Source organism: Cyprinodon tularosa, unplaced genomic scaffold (assembly GCF_016077235.1).
Source record: "Cyprinodon tularosa strain WSP-4 unplaced genomic scaffold, ASM1607723v1 ctg340, whole genome shotgun sequence".
Lineage (NCBI taxonomy): Eukaryota > Metazoa > Chordata > Actinopteri > Cyprinodontiformes > Cyprinodontidae > Cyprinodon > Cyprinodon tularosa.
In genome coordinates, this window is record NW_024039053.1 from 140,780 (window position 1) to 156,349 (window position 15,570).

The 15,570-nt window shown below is 36.6% G+C and overlaps 1 protein-coding gene across 1 annotated transcript; it reads left to right on the top strand.

The window, feature by feature from the left end:
- The first annotated feature begins 9,855 nt into the window (after positions 1 to 9,855).
- On the top strand, positions 9,856 to 15,570 carry LOC119789547 (zona pellucida sperm-binding protein 3-like). Its single transcript, XM_038294471.1, has 8 exons — positions 9,856 to 10,399; positions 10,468 to 10,580; positions 10,661 to 10,767; positions 13,592 to 13,766; positions 13,848 to 13,962; positions 14,041 to 14,120; positions 14,208 to 14,296; positions 14,653 to 15,570. The coding sequence occupies exons 1-8, from the start codon at positions 9,950 to 9,952 to the stop codon at positions 15,294 to 15,296; spliced, it is 1,773 nt and encodes a 590-aa protein (XP_038150399.1). The 5' UTR covers positions 9,856 to 9,949; the 3' UTR covers positions 15,297 to 15,570.

Sequence of the window (15,570 nt, forward strand, 5' to 3'; positions counted from 1 at the left end):
TGCAGTAGATCCGGGTAAAGCCCCTTTATTTGCATCAGAGGCATGGGGGAGGCGCGCACAACCCCGCCCCGGTATGCAGCACCAGCAGTCACCACAATAACAGATTCACTATAACTGTCTCCTTCCCATCAGGGATAATAATCACATCATGAGGGTAAAACAGTCAACAAGACAAGGAAAAATTACCAATGTGACAAAAATGTGCATTTCTAAATGAATAATAGTAACAGTTACACCTAGAGGTGTATTTGAATAGACTGGAATACCCCTCAAAAGCTTAATTTATGCAAGTAATGCAGTCATAAAGTTAAAATCTCAAATATCAAACCAATTAATTATCTTTATAATCCAGGGATGTTAAGCTATAGACTATAGGGAGGACACCTGACCTAACAGATATTGACACCCTCAACAAAGTGGATAAACGGGTATCTGCTCGCAGGGATCTCGATGGAAAGTTAGTTGGAGGGAAAAAGTCTGCACAATTTGACTTTAATAACTGCATCCTTAATTACAGGATTGTGGACTTAAATGCATTAAAGAGCTTTGTGCACTGCAAAAATGATGTAAGATAAGTAAAACATTTCTTAAATTAAGTGTATTTACCCATAATTTGAGCAGGTAAATAAGATGGTTTACGATGGAATTAGTATTTATACTTCAGATTATGAAATGATATGCACTTGAAATAAGACAATGTGATAGTTTTTTCTTATTTCAAATGTAAATTGTCTTTTTCTATTGGCAAAGTGTCTCACTTACCTCCTCAATTCAAGAAAAAAAATGCACTTATTTTAAGAAAATATTACTTATTTAGATTAAAATTTTTTTGCAGTGTGGATGCAACCACAGCTAAAGTCAGTGCTTCATTGGATCTGGTTAATTTTGTTTCCACAGGGTCTCCATACTGGGACTTTCACCCCTGCGCCATGACAAAGGATGCATGATTTCTTCTTTCTTTTTCTTTTTTTGTATAATTACCTCACAATTATATCATTTTAGTATACTTTTATTTTCAAATAGACTCTTAAGATCCAGAAATATATTGATTCATGAATGCAGCTAGGATAACTACTGTGCTACCTCAAATATTGTTTACAGAGGCAACGTTATCTTTTTAAATCTGTGTGCACACAAGGGTTTAAACATATACTAAAGCCTCATATTCTAAGTTTATTGGTTGTGGAACCTTGATGCATATCTTGCATCATAGATCAATTAACAAAACAATTCTAGTTCAAATTCAAGTCAATATGGACAAAGTTACTGTGAGCAGCTCCTATGAGGTGAAGGACTGCATACGAATTCCACTCCTATTTTTCAAAAGTCAGAGTCAACTAATACATTATTGTCTTTAAACTGAAGAAATCTTTTTTTTATCTATCTTTTAGATTTTATTTACCATTGGTGCTGTTAGTAAAGCTTTTAACACTAGACGTTTGTTACATCCTGTTCAGGGTTGCCCTCAGCGTTGCATGTATTTTTAGAGAGGAAGGAAACAGGCTAAGAAAAGCATCTAATGAGCAGAAAATGTACTGGTCTGGAACAACTGGTTTCATCATTGTGTTTTTTTCAAAGAATATGGAAAAGTTTTGATTATATTGAACTGAGTTTAAAATGCTAAAAGCCTATTTCTATTTAATTTGTTGGAGTTAAAATGAATTGTTTTCAAATACCTCAAGGTATTTGAATATCTAAAGCTGGGACAACAGTGAATATTTGATGCATACATAATTTACACAAAAGGCCCCACACAGCAATCACTAATCACTACATCACAACACAATGCCTGCAAGATGGCTGGGGTCAGCATTTGAGTCAGTAGGTCAAATCCAGGCCAGTTTGATGTCTTCATCGTTCAGACAGCAATTCTCTGACAGCCTCAACACCAAAGATTACTTTAAAGATTAACCTACTTCCTTCTAATCCCGTTAAAATTAGCTGAATTAAGAATTAATCTGCAGCATGTGTTATGTGAGGATGTCATTTGATTAATATTGGTTAGAGCAGACCAGTTTTAAACTGGAGTTTTATATATATATTTTTTTGTCAGGCTCTGTTGGTGTGAAAAATTATAATTGGTTTTGCAAAGGATCGAAACGATGAAGCATTCCCAAACTGTTGGGTGGAGTGCCCAACTTTAAATAGTTTGCATTTAAACATAAAGGAGCACAATGAGGGTACTTATACGGATACCGATGCCTTCAGGGGCCATACAGAGAGTAAGATTTAACAGCTGCAAACAAGCTCACGTCCTGAACAAACATAACTTTATTTAATTTCTTCTTTTACATGACAGTTAAAAGCGCATGCTCGTGTCACTGTGTTTAATTAAGCATGTCAAATCAATCTGTGATTAATCAGAGAGCTGATTTGTCCATTTGTTTGCTGGGGTAATTAAAAGCAAAGTGTTAGCTGGCGAGCAAAAGGTTAAAGTTTACCAACGTCTGGTGTTCAGAGAGCATCAGGTCAAGATCATTCACCACCCCTTGTCTTTTACCTCCTGCTAATATATTGATCCGCTTTGCCGCTTGGGCTTTGCTGCTAGCACGCGTTCCTTTTGATTGAATTAGTAGCACAAGCGCTCAGAACAAAACCTTCAGCATCTTGGCTCAAACTCAGCCCAACATGAAGGCGTTGATTAGCGATGGACATCTGTCGTCAGGATGCGTCTTAATGGCTAGCACATCCCCCAATCAGACTTGATGATTCAGCTGCTATTGTTTCTTTTTTTTATTATTTTGTTTTTCTGCTTTATTTAAAAAAAAAAACCTGAAATCCCAGAAAAAAGCAATTATGCATCTGGTGACATCACAGGATTGATTGATTCCCATGCCTCTTGAAATGTTGCGGCCCTGATGATAAACAGAACAGAACTGCCTGTTTCGTTTTTTTTTTCCTACATGTGTTTTTATAGGTAGATGTATTTTGTGAAATTTTGCAGCAGAAATCCAAGCTTTGTTAGCCAGTTGTATATATGTTTTCACCTTCTAAAAATAATCAAACTATGCAGGATATTAGCTCTTGTTAACAAAGTATGATGTCAGGTAGAGCTACTTTACTCCAATATGTCCAAAATGTTTTGCATTGAATTTCCCATTTTGACCAGTTTCACACTCCCTGATCCCACAGCTTTAACTCTTTAGCCTGAGCACGCTGACATGTTGTTTGTGGTTTCATGTGAACATAATAAACACATGTTGTTTGAGATTAAAAGCCGATCTTTAAAATATTTTCAAGTGCGCACCCATGGATAGGACACATAGATTTATAACTTGAACTTTTTTTTTTCATAACTGATCTTTGACTTATGAGCCCAGGGACTACAATATGTATTTTTATAGTATTTTGAAAATATTGTTTTTAAGATAATTTCAATACATCTAGATAGAAACCACTGAAATATTACATTTTATTTGAGACATCTATATAAATGGTTATAATTTAATCACTTACAATTGCAACAATACCTTCCAAATGTTGTTTTGGAAAAACTTTCCATGACTGACTGACACTGGCTGACTGGAAAATTAACATCATAACAGTATGACGTTTAAAAAGGTATCCTTTCTAGCATAACCTAGCAGCATTTACTCAATATAAAATGTCACAGGGAGTATTTTAAGGTTTTTCCACTTACAGACTAGTTCTAGATCCAAATGTTTTGCTGCTAATAAAAACTTAGTTTTATGTGCTGGAAGACTAAAATCTTGATATAACTGTTTTCTTCCCCTGTATAGTCTGATATATTCTCTAGAGGAAAAACCTAGTTTAACACTAACAAAAGACCCCCCCACCCCAATGCTTTGCCAGCTTAACTTCAAGTAGCCTCTATTGTTCCTTTTAGTTAAAGCAGCATATGTGAGGGAATGCTAATAAAAGGGTGAGGGGCTTGAGTAACAGTGTGATCTGTAACTCCCAGACTGGAGAACATCAATCCCACCGAAGTCCAGGAATTTAAAGGGTTTTTAAGAGATTCTTTGAGGCATTGCCCACATGTGTAATACTAGAGGGTGTACCCGCTTTCCCCATGACCTTTATGACTTCCCTCGGCGCTGACCTGTGACCCTCCCGGTTGTGAAAATAAGATTTGTGGCTGCTTCCAAACTGGTACCAGTCATTCAACAAAGATGGCAAAGCAAGAAAGACAACAAAATAAGACACACAACTGTTATTACACCCTTGGGATGTATAACAACACATTCTGGTGCTCTTCCATCCGCAGCGTGTTGTCAGAGTTCGTTTAGCTTGGTTCCAGTTTTACCTGCCTGCAACTTTCACATACCGAAGATCTCTGTCAACATGATGCATTACATCAGGCTTTTACTGGCCTGTCATTTCCGCAGTAAAGTGTTGCAGCAGTAAAAGGTGGTAAACCTGCAGTCAAGGTCTGTGAACTGTCCAAAGTAACAGATTATAAATAGTTGCTGGCAAAAGCTAAACTCCCCACGACTAGAGCGATGCCAGCTTGAAGTTTACTCTTATTGTGTAAAATGCCAAATAAAAATGTTTGTCGACCATTTCTGTGTAAGTCAGGATAATAATTCAAATGTAATTTGGGCAATAAATCGTATCCATTGACTAGGCCAAGCTGCTGGTGAATTCCTGCAGATATTGAGTGACTGACTGCCACCTGGTGTCTGCAAAATGTAAAAGCTCCAGAAGCTCCACTGCTTCACTCATATTACCGGTATGTTCCATTGAAATAAACATGAGGGGGGTCAAGTACCCAAAAAAATTGTAAGTAAGAGTAGAACTACTTTATCATGTTTTAACTCAAGTTAAAGTTAGCCTTTAAAGAAATAACTCAAATAGGCCCAAATAGACTCAAATAGAATGTCAAAAATATATTCAGCTACACAGACCTGATGTTCTCTCAGTAAACCGAAATCCTGCAGAGCAATTCCAACAAAACTGTCTGCACTGGAACATTCCACAAAACTGGCAATTGCCAACCAGGGAAAAAAAAAGCAAAAATATTTGGAAAGTATTCAGCCCCCTTTAAATGTTTCACTATTTCATTGCAGCCATTTGCTAAAATGAAAAATATATATATTTTATTCTCATTATTGTACACTCCAACTTGCGAGAAAAAAGCTGAAATCTAGAAATTTTGCAAACTTATCACATCACACAAAATATCACATTGCCATAAGTATTCAGACCCTTTGCTGTGACACTCATATTTAACTCACATTCTGTCCATTTCTTCTGGTCCTCCTTGAGATGGTTCTGCTTCCTCATTGAAATCCAGCTGTGATTAATTCAACTAATTGGACTTGATAACACAAGGCGCACACCTGTCATTATAAGACCGTGCAGTTCAGAGTGCATATCAGAGCTAAAGAGAATTTTCAGTATGGCCTGTTAGAATGAAAAAAAAATAAATAAAAACCATTAAAATTATTTGTTTCATCGAAACAATTCATTTCTTTGTGGTTGGACTCGATCCTGTGCCAACTTGTTGTTCGCCACATGCCAAAATAAATTGTTTTTTGAGATGATGTAAAATTAAATTTAAAACTGTTATCCAACCCGAAGTCGAAGGGATGCAACCCTCTCATCTACCGGGGTGAACTCCTACACGAGATGGCTGAGCTGGGGGGAGACAAGCAGGCCCACTCCTGCCCTCCGCCTCTCTCCGCGGGTCACTCCAGAGTAGAAGAGAGTCCAGCCTCTCTCAAGGAGCTGGGTTCCAGAGCCCTGGCTGTGTGTGGAGGCGAGCTCAACTATTTCTAGCAGGTATCGCTCCGCCGCCCAATCCTCTTTGCACCGGTCCCTCATGGTTCCCCCTGCAGGTGGTGGGCCCACCACCCTAACCCGACCTTGCTTAGCTTCCGAGATCAGAAGAGATTGGGCGTGTTCAGGGTGGTATGGCCGTAAGCCGCTAGCTTTCAGTGTTCAGGGTGGTATGGCCGTAAGCCGCTAGCTTTCAGCCAACCAACCTGTTTATACAGCAGCACGGTGGAGTTTTCTTTATAGCTTCTTCTTTTCATTTTAAATGCTTGTTGGCATTTAAAAAATAAAAAGCATCAAAATAATATGTTTAAATAACTTTTCTTTTTGGGGAGCAGAAAGGCAGTTCAGGTTTTGTTCCACCTGTGAACCAAAAGACCTTGCATAGGAACGTGAGGCTCTCTCTAAGAGTGAGAGGAAGGTTGTAGGTGCCACCAGAAGGCATTTCATTTTACTGAGACGTCGGTAATCTAGAGTGGGATCCCCCCCAGTTATCCAGGTTGGCACCATAGGATTGGTGTGTATCGGGCAGAGTTAAATTGCATATCGGGCAGAGTTAAATTACCTGTAGATAATGGGAAAGGTTTTGCAGTTCTATGGTAGTAGAACAAAAGGCAAGGTTCTGGGGAATTGTCAACTGCCCAAGGAGAAATTTTTGATCAAATGCTAACCCAACTGTTAGGGTAGTGCAGTAACCAGTATAAGGTTTAAAAACTTTTGTCCTTAACATTTTTCCCTGCATCACCTTAACTTTCAAACTTTAAGTAGTTATAGAAATGGTACTTTTAACCTTTTACTTGAGTAAAAAGCTGAAGTTGATACTCTCACTTCTACAAGTATTTTTAAACAGATTTATATTTCTGCTTGAGTAATAAGCATGAATACTTGTGACACCTCTGCATCCTAGTGATGGGAGGAAAATTATGAGAAAAAGACAAGGAAGACACCCAAATGTATGTCAAGTACATTCAGCCAGACCAGGGGTTTGCAACCCTTGCGGCTCCCTGTAGCTTTTAAGAAATACATATAAACATGGAAAAAGATGGATCTTTTCTTTACCTTTGGAGCTTGTGTGGCTGCTGGCCATTTCTGTGTAGGTAGGTTACTTCCTGTTTGTGTTGTTTTTCATCAGTTACTTTTATATTTTATTGTTTTTGTTTATTTTTTTTTTCTTTCCCCATAGTTTTTTACTAAACAATAGCACACCAGACTTCATCAAGTCATCATGATCAGATTGGACTAACTTAATGACATGAATGGAGTCTGGTGTGCTATTGCTTGGTTGGAAAGAAAACCTGCAGTTACACGGCCCTTTCTGGAACCAGTTTAACATCCCCGGTCTAGAGTCTGTTTGAAGAACGGCTGCATTTGAAATGAGAATTTATTTTAATAAAATTGTGATCTTTCTCCTAAGCTACTGGCTTACATACAAAGAGTATGGCCAATGTCAACTTTAGAAAGAATGTTAACAAAGGACAGTTTGAAGAAAGGTATCATAACAGAGTTTTATAACCTAATGTTACAAATTTTAGAAGGATTGGAAGACAGCATGTAAATTGGCCCACACCAGCTCTATTAATGCATCTCTTAAAATGATTCAATATAAATGGCTAATGCAAATTTACATAACACCAGTTGACCTAAATAGGTATAACAGAGAGATACCTGATGTATGTCCAAAATGCATAGGGGATAGAGGGACTCTGGTTCACTGTATGTGGCATTGAAGAGAAATTATACAGTTTTGGAGAGAAGTAAAAGGTGCTATAAAAAACATAATTTCCAAACAAATTATTTTTGAGCCAAGGTTGTTTGTGTTTGGATTATTCCCTGAAAAACATTTACACAAAAAATGAACGAGTGTTTATAAACTTAAGTTTGCTTAATGCGAAGAGATGTATGTATACCTATGTTTTGACTCACAGACCAAGCATAAACCAATGGCTGCAGCAGATGTTATCTGTCCTCCCTCTAGAAGAAATCTTTTATATATTAAAGGACAAACAGGACCTGTTTGAATCATTTGGAACTCCTTTATTAATTATGTTAATTGTGTGACTCTGAAAATGTCAAAAATATGGTGCAAGTGATTGAAGAACATGTGAACGGCAGCTCCCAAAGATAATTTATTGGAGGACATATACTGTCAAATTTAATTCTCAGTATAAGAGGCTAAGCATCAAATGTGATCAGTCGCATTGGAACAAATGTTGTGTGAGGCAATTTGTTGTCTGTATTTTATTTTGACTTGAACAGTAACGTAACTATTGCTGTGATTATAGTCTGTATATTGTTCAAGATGTTTGTTTAAATTGCTAAAATTTGAATAAATATATTTTGGGGAAAACACATTTTTGGCCAATACATGTCAAAAAAACTGTCAGTAATACATGATTATTACATTGACTAAATTGCAGTTCCCATGCAGGTTGAAGTTTGTAAAGAGAAGCTCTGTGTTTACACCTTTAAGCTTTCTTTCCCCAATTCTTTCCTAGGGGACACATTCATTTGAATAACAGTTAATATTGTAGGCTATGTATATTAAATAACCATGAGACATGACAACAGATTTTAATAGAAATGTAATCATACTCAGACCAGAGATGTTGCTTAGGGTTACAGAAGACAACGCTTACCGAATCACAGTTAAAGAAGCATTTTATGCAACTCCAATTCCTATGCCACATCATCACATCATACACCTTTGAAAATGAGAAGACATCCATGTCTTCAGCTTTATCAAAATATTACACTATATTGTATGTATGTAGATCAAAGCCACTGTTCTCACTGCATTCCCACACCATTGCCACGGACATGATAAAGATGTCTTTTTATACTGACAGCAGCCAGCATTGAGAACACCGAAGTCATGTCCTCTGTATTTTCATGGTGTTTTTTTTTCTTGTTTTGTTTTGTTTGTTTTTTTTTATTCAAAGAATTGTCAAACTATATGATGAAAATTGTTCTGACTTTGATCGGTGTGAAAATCAGCATACATTCTCATTAGTTAGGGAAAAAAATAAAGCCAAATATTGCATGTCATTTGATTCATTTAGTGGGCCATGCACATGCATGGTGATGATGGTGACAATAATAATAGTAGTTATAATAATTCAATATTAATAACAGCAAAAATAATAATATAGTATAATGATGATTATAATAATAATAATACCACTCACTCATACTCACTCACTCAAATACTCTAATTTTGTGAGTTTTGGAATTGTTATAATAAACATGTTCATATTTACCTCCTTGATGGGCTTGTGATTTAACTCTTTACTCACGTTTCCAAATATGTTTTAAAAAGTCACCATATTAGGATGTTTTTTAGGTAAGATTTATGGCAATAATTGACCTCGGTATTGCAATAATCCTGGTTACAGTGCTGACTGACAGAAGAACTGTACTAATTAGATAAAGTGGCCTACATGTGAAACATTAGTTCTCACACACAACCACTGATCTCTATATATTTATTTAGAGATCAGTGCAGGTAGGTAGCCCATTATTAGGTTAACGGTCTCACACATCATCAATTAAAATAATCCTAACAAATTGATTCTGAATGATGAAAAACATCTTCTTCTTATTATTATGTTTTTTTTTTTTATTGGCGGATGGCAACCAACTTAAGGTGCATTTACCGCCACCTACCAGACTGGAGTGAGGTTATCGATGATGTCACAGGGAAGTTATTAATTAATACCTCAATGATATGAACGAATCTGCTTATTATCTATCAATCAATATCTATAAAAAAAAAAAACTCACATAAAAATTAATATGAGTGAATATTCACATGCATATACACACTTATATTCTTTATTTAAATACGATTAAATAATCCAGTGTTTTTAAAAAATCTAATTAACTGTTTTCAAGCAGAATTAAATGTATTTCCTAGAAGGTTTATCATTGAAAATCCATTTTTTTCTCTATTTAGTGTTAACTTTAATTGCTGGCAATACCTATTATATTCCATTAATACATGTTCCACTGATTACAGTGATTACAAGTCCCTGTGTCATGTTTCCCTATTCTGAAAAGAGAACTATTAAGTCCAGTAAATGAAAAACATCATGTTAGTTTTTTATTTTTTTAAAGCCCAGATCCCTCCTTAAATTCAACCGGAAGTTTAATTTATCCCATAACTCTCTGCAGCCGTGACTGAAGCGCTTCATTGCGCGACAAACGATCTGTTGCGATGAAAACAAAGTGGCAATTTTTTATTATTTTATTTATTTCTATTTCATCGCCTGTCTCCACAGCGTACCCATATAAAAGGTTATTTACTACAAACAGAAAAGAGTTAAAAGCCATTAAAGCGTTTACAGCAGAGGATAGAAGATCAAACCAGAGAATCTCCAGAAGCACAAACCCTGCATCACAGCACAGGTGGAGGTCAGTCCATCCCACCATGCTGGGGTCTCCCACTGTAATTCCAGTAAACTTAGAACCCAGCATTCAGTCCTACGTCTCGGTCACCTGCTCCCCATCCGATTTTGTTGTGCGCGTAAACCCAGCTTTCTACGGATTAGGCGCAGATGATCAGGAGCTGACGCTGGGTAGGAACTGCAGAAGCAACGGGGTTCTCAGGCCGCAAGGTGATCTGCTCTTCACCTATGCCCTGACGGCCTGTGAAGGGGTGCAGGAGGTAAGACTATATACTTGTGTGACAACTGTTATTTATGAAATATCCATTTTCATCCGTCTTACGCACAGCTACCGCCCGGTTATCTGGTCTATAAATATGTGCTCCACTATGAACCGTCTCCAAAACGGTTCCCAAGCAGAGCGCACCAGATGGATGTCAACATTGAATGTCATTATCCGAGGTTAGATCTGCTTTTAGTCATTTTATAGCGTGCAGTTTGTATGAAAGGGGAAATGACTTTTAATATTCCTTATCCTGCAGAGACCATTCTGTCTACCTGCTGGCCATTCAGCCCACATGGCAAACCGTTATTCTGCTTAAAAAACTGAAGGGACGATCCATGGAGTTCCAAATCAACATAATGGATGGTAAATAATTCAGAACCCCTTTCTTTTCCTTCGATATACTGTTTCCTTGCAAGCATGATGAATTGTGGGGAGATTTGTGAACAGAGGCGTAGCCAGAAAATTTAATAGGGGTGGCCAGTCAAAAAACAAAGTAAAGTGAGGGGTGGTCAAAAGTGGATCGGCGCCAGAACCTCAGGGTCCATCTATACTGTTCCATCAGGAACGAGCACAACATCCATATTTTCTAAATACAGAAAAACTATACTTTCCTACAGCCTTTTGGATTACAAACAGATGCATATATTTAAACATCAGTGCTGTCTAAATCAGAATCAGAAATACTTTATAATCCCAGAGGGAAATTACTTTTGTTACACGCTCCAGTTACAGTTTATATATATATATATATATATATATATATATATATATATATATATATATATATATATATATATATATATATATGAAACTGTATTAGAGGGTGAAAAAATATGGTAGGGGTGGCCAATGTTTGTGAATTCTCAAACTCACAAAAATTACCCCAGTTTGTGAATTCTCAAACTCCTGAAAATACCGTTTAGATTTCAGAATAAATCACACGTATCCATCTGGTGTATGCAAGGATGGGTATAGTAGAATGTTCTTTAAAAGGGGAACATCTAAATAGTTGAAAAGTCTGCAGGCCTATTAATTTACTCTTCAATGTGTGAGGCTTTCTCATTACATAAGATGGTTTTTGTTTTTTATTGTTTTTTTTTTGTTTTTTTGTGTTCGCCAAACCTTTTTAAGTTCTAGAGGACAATCTTTCATTTCCGGGTGGATCGTCTAAATGAGTGGTCCTCCTAACTGTCAATCATTCTGGTGAAATGTAACGTAAGGCCGTCCTACATGCTTGTCGTTAGCTATCTTTTTCTTCCCATGTGCACTTTTAGGCATATATCTGTGGTAAGCTACGGTTTCAGGCAATCATTGAAGCTCACCTTTCTCACTGCGGTTCTTTGAAAATGGCCAAGGGTCGTAAGAGAAAAAGGGCTCAGAAGAGGCAGATATATCCCAGAATACTTTGCGCAGAGAGCTCTTCTCTGTAAGAGATCCATATCTGTAAAATGTTCATCCACAATTGAATAATTCTCTTACCCACCTGATAAATCTCCAACCTCAGAGTTGTCTAAAAATACCATAAACAGTTGTTCTGCTTTAGAAAATGGAGTTTTCCCTGTAATGGAAAAAAAAATAAATAAATAAACCCTAGATTTAGATAAAAATCTATACCCCAGTATGGTGGCTAATGTATGATGCAGCTTGTAAGATATTATGTTATTTGGTTGAAAAATCTTGTACTTTCAACACTTGTTAATTATTTTTTACATATTTACAGTTATAAAATTTTATTATGTGACGAAATACTACTTACAATAACCATTTACATTTATATACTCTAAATATTCTCAGGTCTGTCCAACCACATGGCACAGTCAATAAGAAAATATAGCCCAAATTTCCTCAATTGTTTTCTTTATCTTTACAGAGGCATCAGTGGTAAAATCTCAAATTTGCATGCCTTATGAAGTTACCAGCATGAAATATAATTTTTATTTTTACCCATGCCATTTTCTTATGACAGTTGTTAAGCTTTTTACTATGATCCCTGCCATCTTTTCACTCAAATGAGTGTAATATTGTCACGCCACCACTAGATGGTGCTGTGTCAGAATCAAAAATGCAAAGTTTGCATATAAGAGACACAGGGTCTCAGAGAATAAAAATAATACATTTTTAACTGATGGTTTCAACTGAGAAGTGAAATATTTTTTTATTGTTTAGACTTTAAGAATGAAAGAAATAGTTTAATTAGATTTATTTTTTGTACCCTTTCAAAAGTGCAAACCATAACCATAGTTTGTTACCAGCTACAATCTGATATGTGTTTGTGCCCAAATAGGTCTGGCTATGTGAAAACTATTTATCCCTCTTTGATTTAAGATCACCGAATTAAAATTTACAACTGCTCCCAGATTCCAATAAATCTAAATTTAAATGCTCTTAGCGGTGCAATTGTTTTTAACAGGAGGTACTCTACATCAAATTCTGCTCAGGGCCGTATACCAACTTGGTCTAGTTATGATTGTAACCTTGGAAAGCTCCAAAACAAATCCAATTTTTATCAAAAGTCTTTTAATCCTGATGCAGTTTATTTTGAACTCGAAACAAAATCTCCAATAAATAACTCGTCTGTGGAGCGTAGATGATTCATTTTTATTTTTTTCTCTGCTTGGTGAAGCTTAAACTTTACAGTTGCGTTGTGTTTCTTAAAATCAGCGGATCTGACGCTTATTAACTTTGTACAGTATTCTAAATTACCGGTATGCATGCATCTGTACACTAAGAGCATTCCAGTCTATTAAATCATTTGAATTTTTTTCAGTTAGTTTTTTTTTAATAAAAGGAGGATCCTTGTTCTTCCATCACTTCATTCATTGCAAACTACTAGAAAGTCAGTGCATGCTCACCAAAAGTTCACAACAGGAATAGAGGCCCCTTCTGCAGCTTGTATATGGTTTAAATATTTTTCCATTTACCCAAAGGACAAATAAAGTTATCCAAATTCTTTAGCATTTATTTTAAATTGAGTGGAACTAAAAATAATTATTTACCATGAAAGTGATGATAATGTATCACTGTCTTTATTCTATCTAAAGCTTTGAGCAGTTTTGTGCTTATTTACTAGAAAATAATTCAGCATCAGTAACTCCAGAAAAAAAAAACATTTATTCATTTGTAACTTCATACAAGCTATTTGGTGACATGAATTCTGTACATTTCTCCTGTTTTAAATGGCTTATAGATTCATGGAAAACAGCAGAACAGTCTCAGGTCTACCTGCTCGGACAAATTGTGAATATCCAAGTCTCTGCACCTCACTTACCTCCCGGATTAAAGTTATACATCAACAGCTGCTATGCAGCACCGTCCAGTGGCTCCAGATCCTCCCTTAAATATACCTTTATAGACAACTTTGGGTATGTATTCAGGAAAGACATGTTAGGTTTTTTGGGGTTGAATATTTGATCTAACTTTTTTTGTTTCATTTAAACTTACAGCTGTATGCTGGACAGCAGATTTGAACCTGGATCCTCTCGGTTCATTTCCCGGACAGATACGACCCTGAGATTCTCCTTGAGGACCTTCCAGTTCACAGCAGACCCTGACACTAAGGTTTAGATGGCAAATAATGATGGCACAGCTCCAGCTTTAAGTACATCAGTAAGAGAGATAATTTTGTTTCATTCATAGGTCAGCATCCATTGTAAGTTATCAGTCACATCAGAGGGTCCAGGACCTGCTCATAAATCCTGCACCTACCAAGACCACAGGTGAGCAAAGATGAGTTCTAACAAAAAAGAAAAAGGGGGACTTCATATATTTATTGTTTGCAGATGAACTGTTCTATTTGATTACAGGTGGAGAGCCCTTACTGGTCAGGACTCTATATGTGAATGCTGTGAGTCAACATGCAGACGCTCTGAACCCCAGACAGCATTATTGGAAGGTCTGTCAGTTCAGACATTTTACCTACTTCTGAAACTCTGATTAGTTACATTCCTTCTCTGTTTACACACCATTAATAGTTTAGTTTAAAATAAAATCTGAGCATTAACAATGGAGAAAATTAAAATTTGACTTTTGCCAGGACTGGTAGGTAAAGAAATTAAGAAAATGGTTTAACTACATCTTAAATAAATATTGCTTTGGGTCATCACCCCAAACAGTCCAAGGTCCCTGCATAAAAGCTGAGTGATAATCAGTCAATCAACCATCCTTCAAAATCTAGTTTGCTGTATTGTATGCCCTAAATTTTAAGTAAACTTAAAACCCTAAAGTGACACTCTGTCGTTAATTTCAAAGGTTTCGCCATGAGTAGACCCTTAGTGGTCTCGGATCAGCCACACACATCGGAGAATGGGTCCCAGAAAAAAAGCCAATCTGCTGTCGGCAGGACAAGGGAAGACGGCGTACTACCTTATAAAGACCTAAATGATAATCAGCAAATTTGTGAGGATGTGGTTTTTGAAAAGGATGATGATTATGATGATGAGGAGGATGAAAACGATAATGAAAGGCTTGAAGAAAGTGAAACCATCCATGGATCCATAACAAAACCAGAACTGGAGTTGGCCCATAGTAGGAGGGTCTTGGAAGACCAGTGGATGGAGTCCAGCTTATCAAATTTAAAAGAGTTTACAGAGGGTGTCACAGCATATGGGGATGTTTTGTTAGAGAATCAAGAAAGAGGTGGAGCAAGCAAGGATGAAATCCCTAAAGAGCTGACAATTCCTGAACACCATAAGAAAGATTATTTGCCTCATCCAAGAGGACAACTGGAGGATGGATTTGCAGGAGTTGGCTTAGAGGGGAGACTAAAACCCCACCACCCCAAGGAAGAAAAAATAAAGAAACCTGGATGTCGAGAGGGGGGTGACTGGAGAATGAAGTCAAAGATGCAAGGACAAAGCGAACAGGAGGAAACGTGGTATTTCACATGGAGCTAAACATGATCCACCCATTTAAGGATTGCTCGAAGACTCACTTGTGTATAATAAATGAAGTCCAATTTTTCTGAGTGAATTTATCATTTAGAGAAGTTTTTCTAGGGTGATTAAACTACAAGAAAATATTCTGATCAAGTTGTAGCTAATCAGCTATAATTATTTTTGACTGTACACTTCTGTTTAGGAATATCATGTGTTTTTGTCAATATATTTTCCAGAATTATTAAGGCTATATCTGAACTAAAGTTTTGACTTTAATTTCAAAATAAAGACT

What these genes read in the sequence shown, in the direction of transcription:
- LOC119789547 (XM_038294471.1), top strand. Translation starts at nt 9,950, where the DNA reads ATGAAAACAAAGTGGCAATTTTTTATTATTTTATTTATTTCTATTTCA. An exon ending in CCTGTGAAGGGGTGCAGGAG is followed by an intron (nt 10,400 to 10,467) that starts GTAAGACTATAT and finishes TCTTACGCACAG; the next exon opens with CTACCGCCCGGTTATCTGGT. An exon ending in CCAGACAGCATTATTGGAAG is followed by an intron (nt 14,297 to 14,652) that starts GTCTGTCAGTTC and finishes TTAATTTCAAAG; the next exon opens with GTTTCGCCATGAGTAGACCC.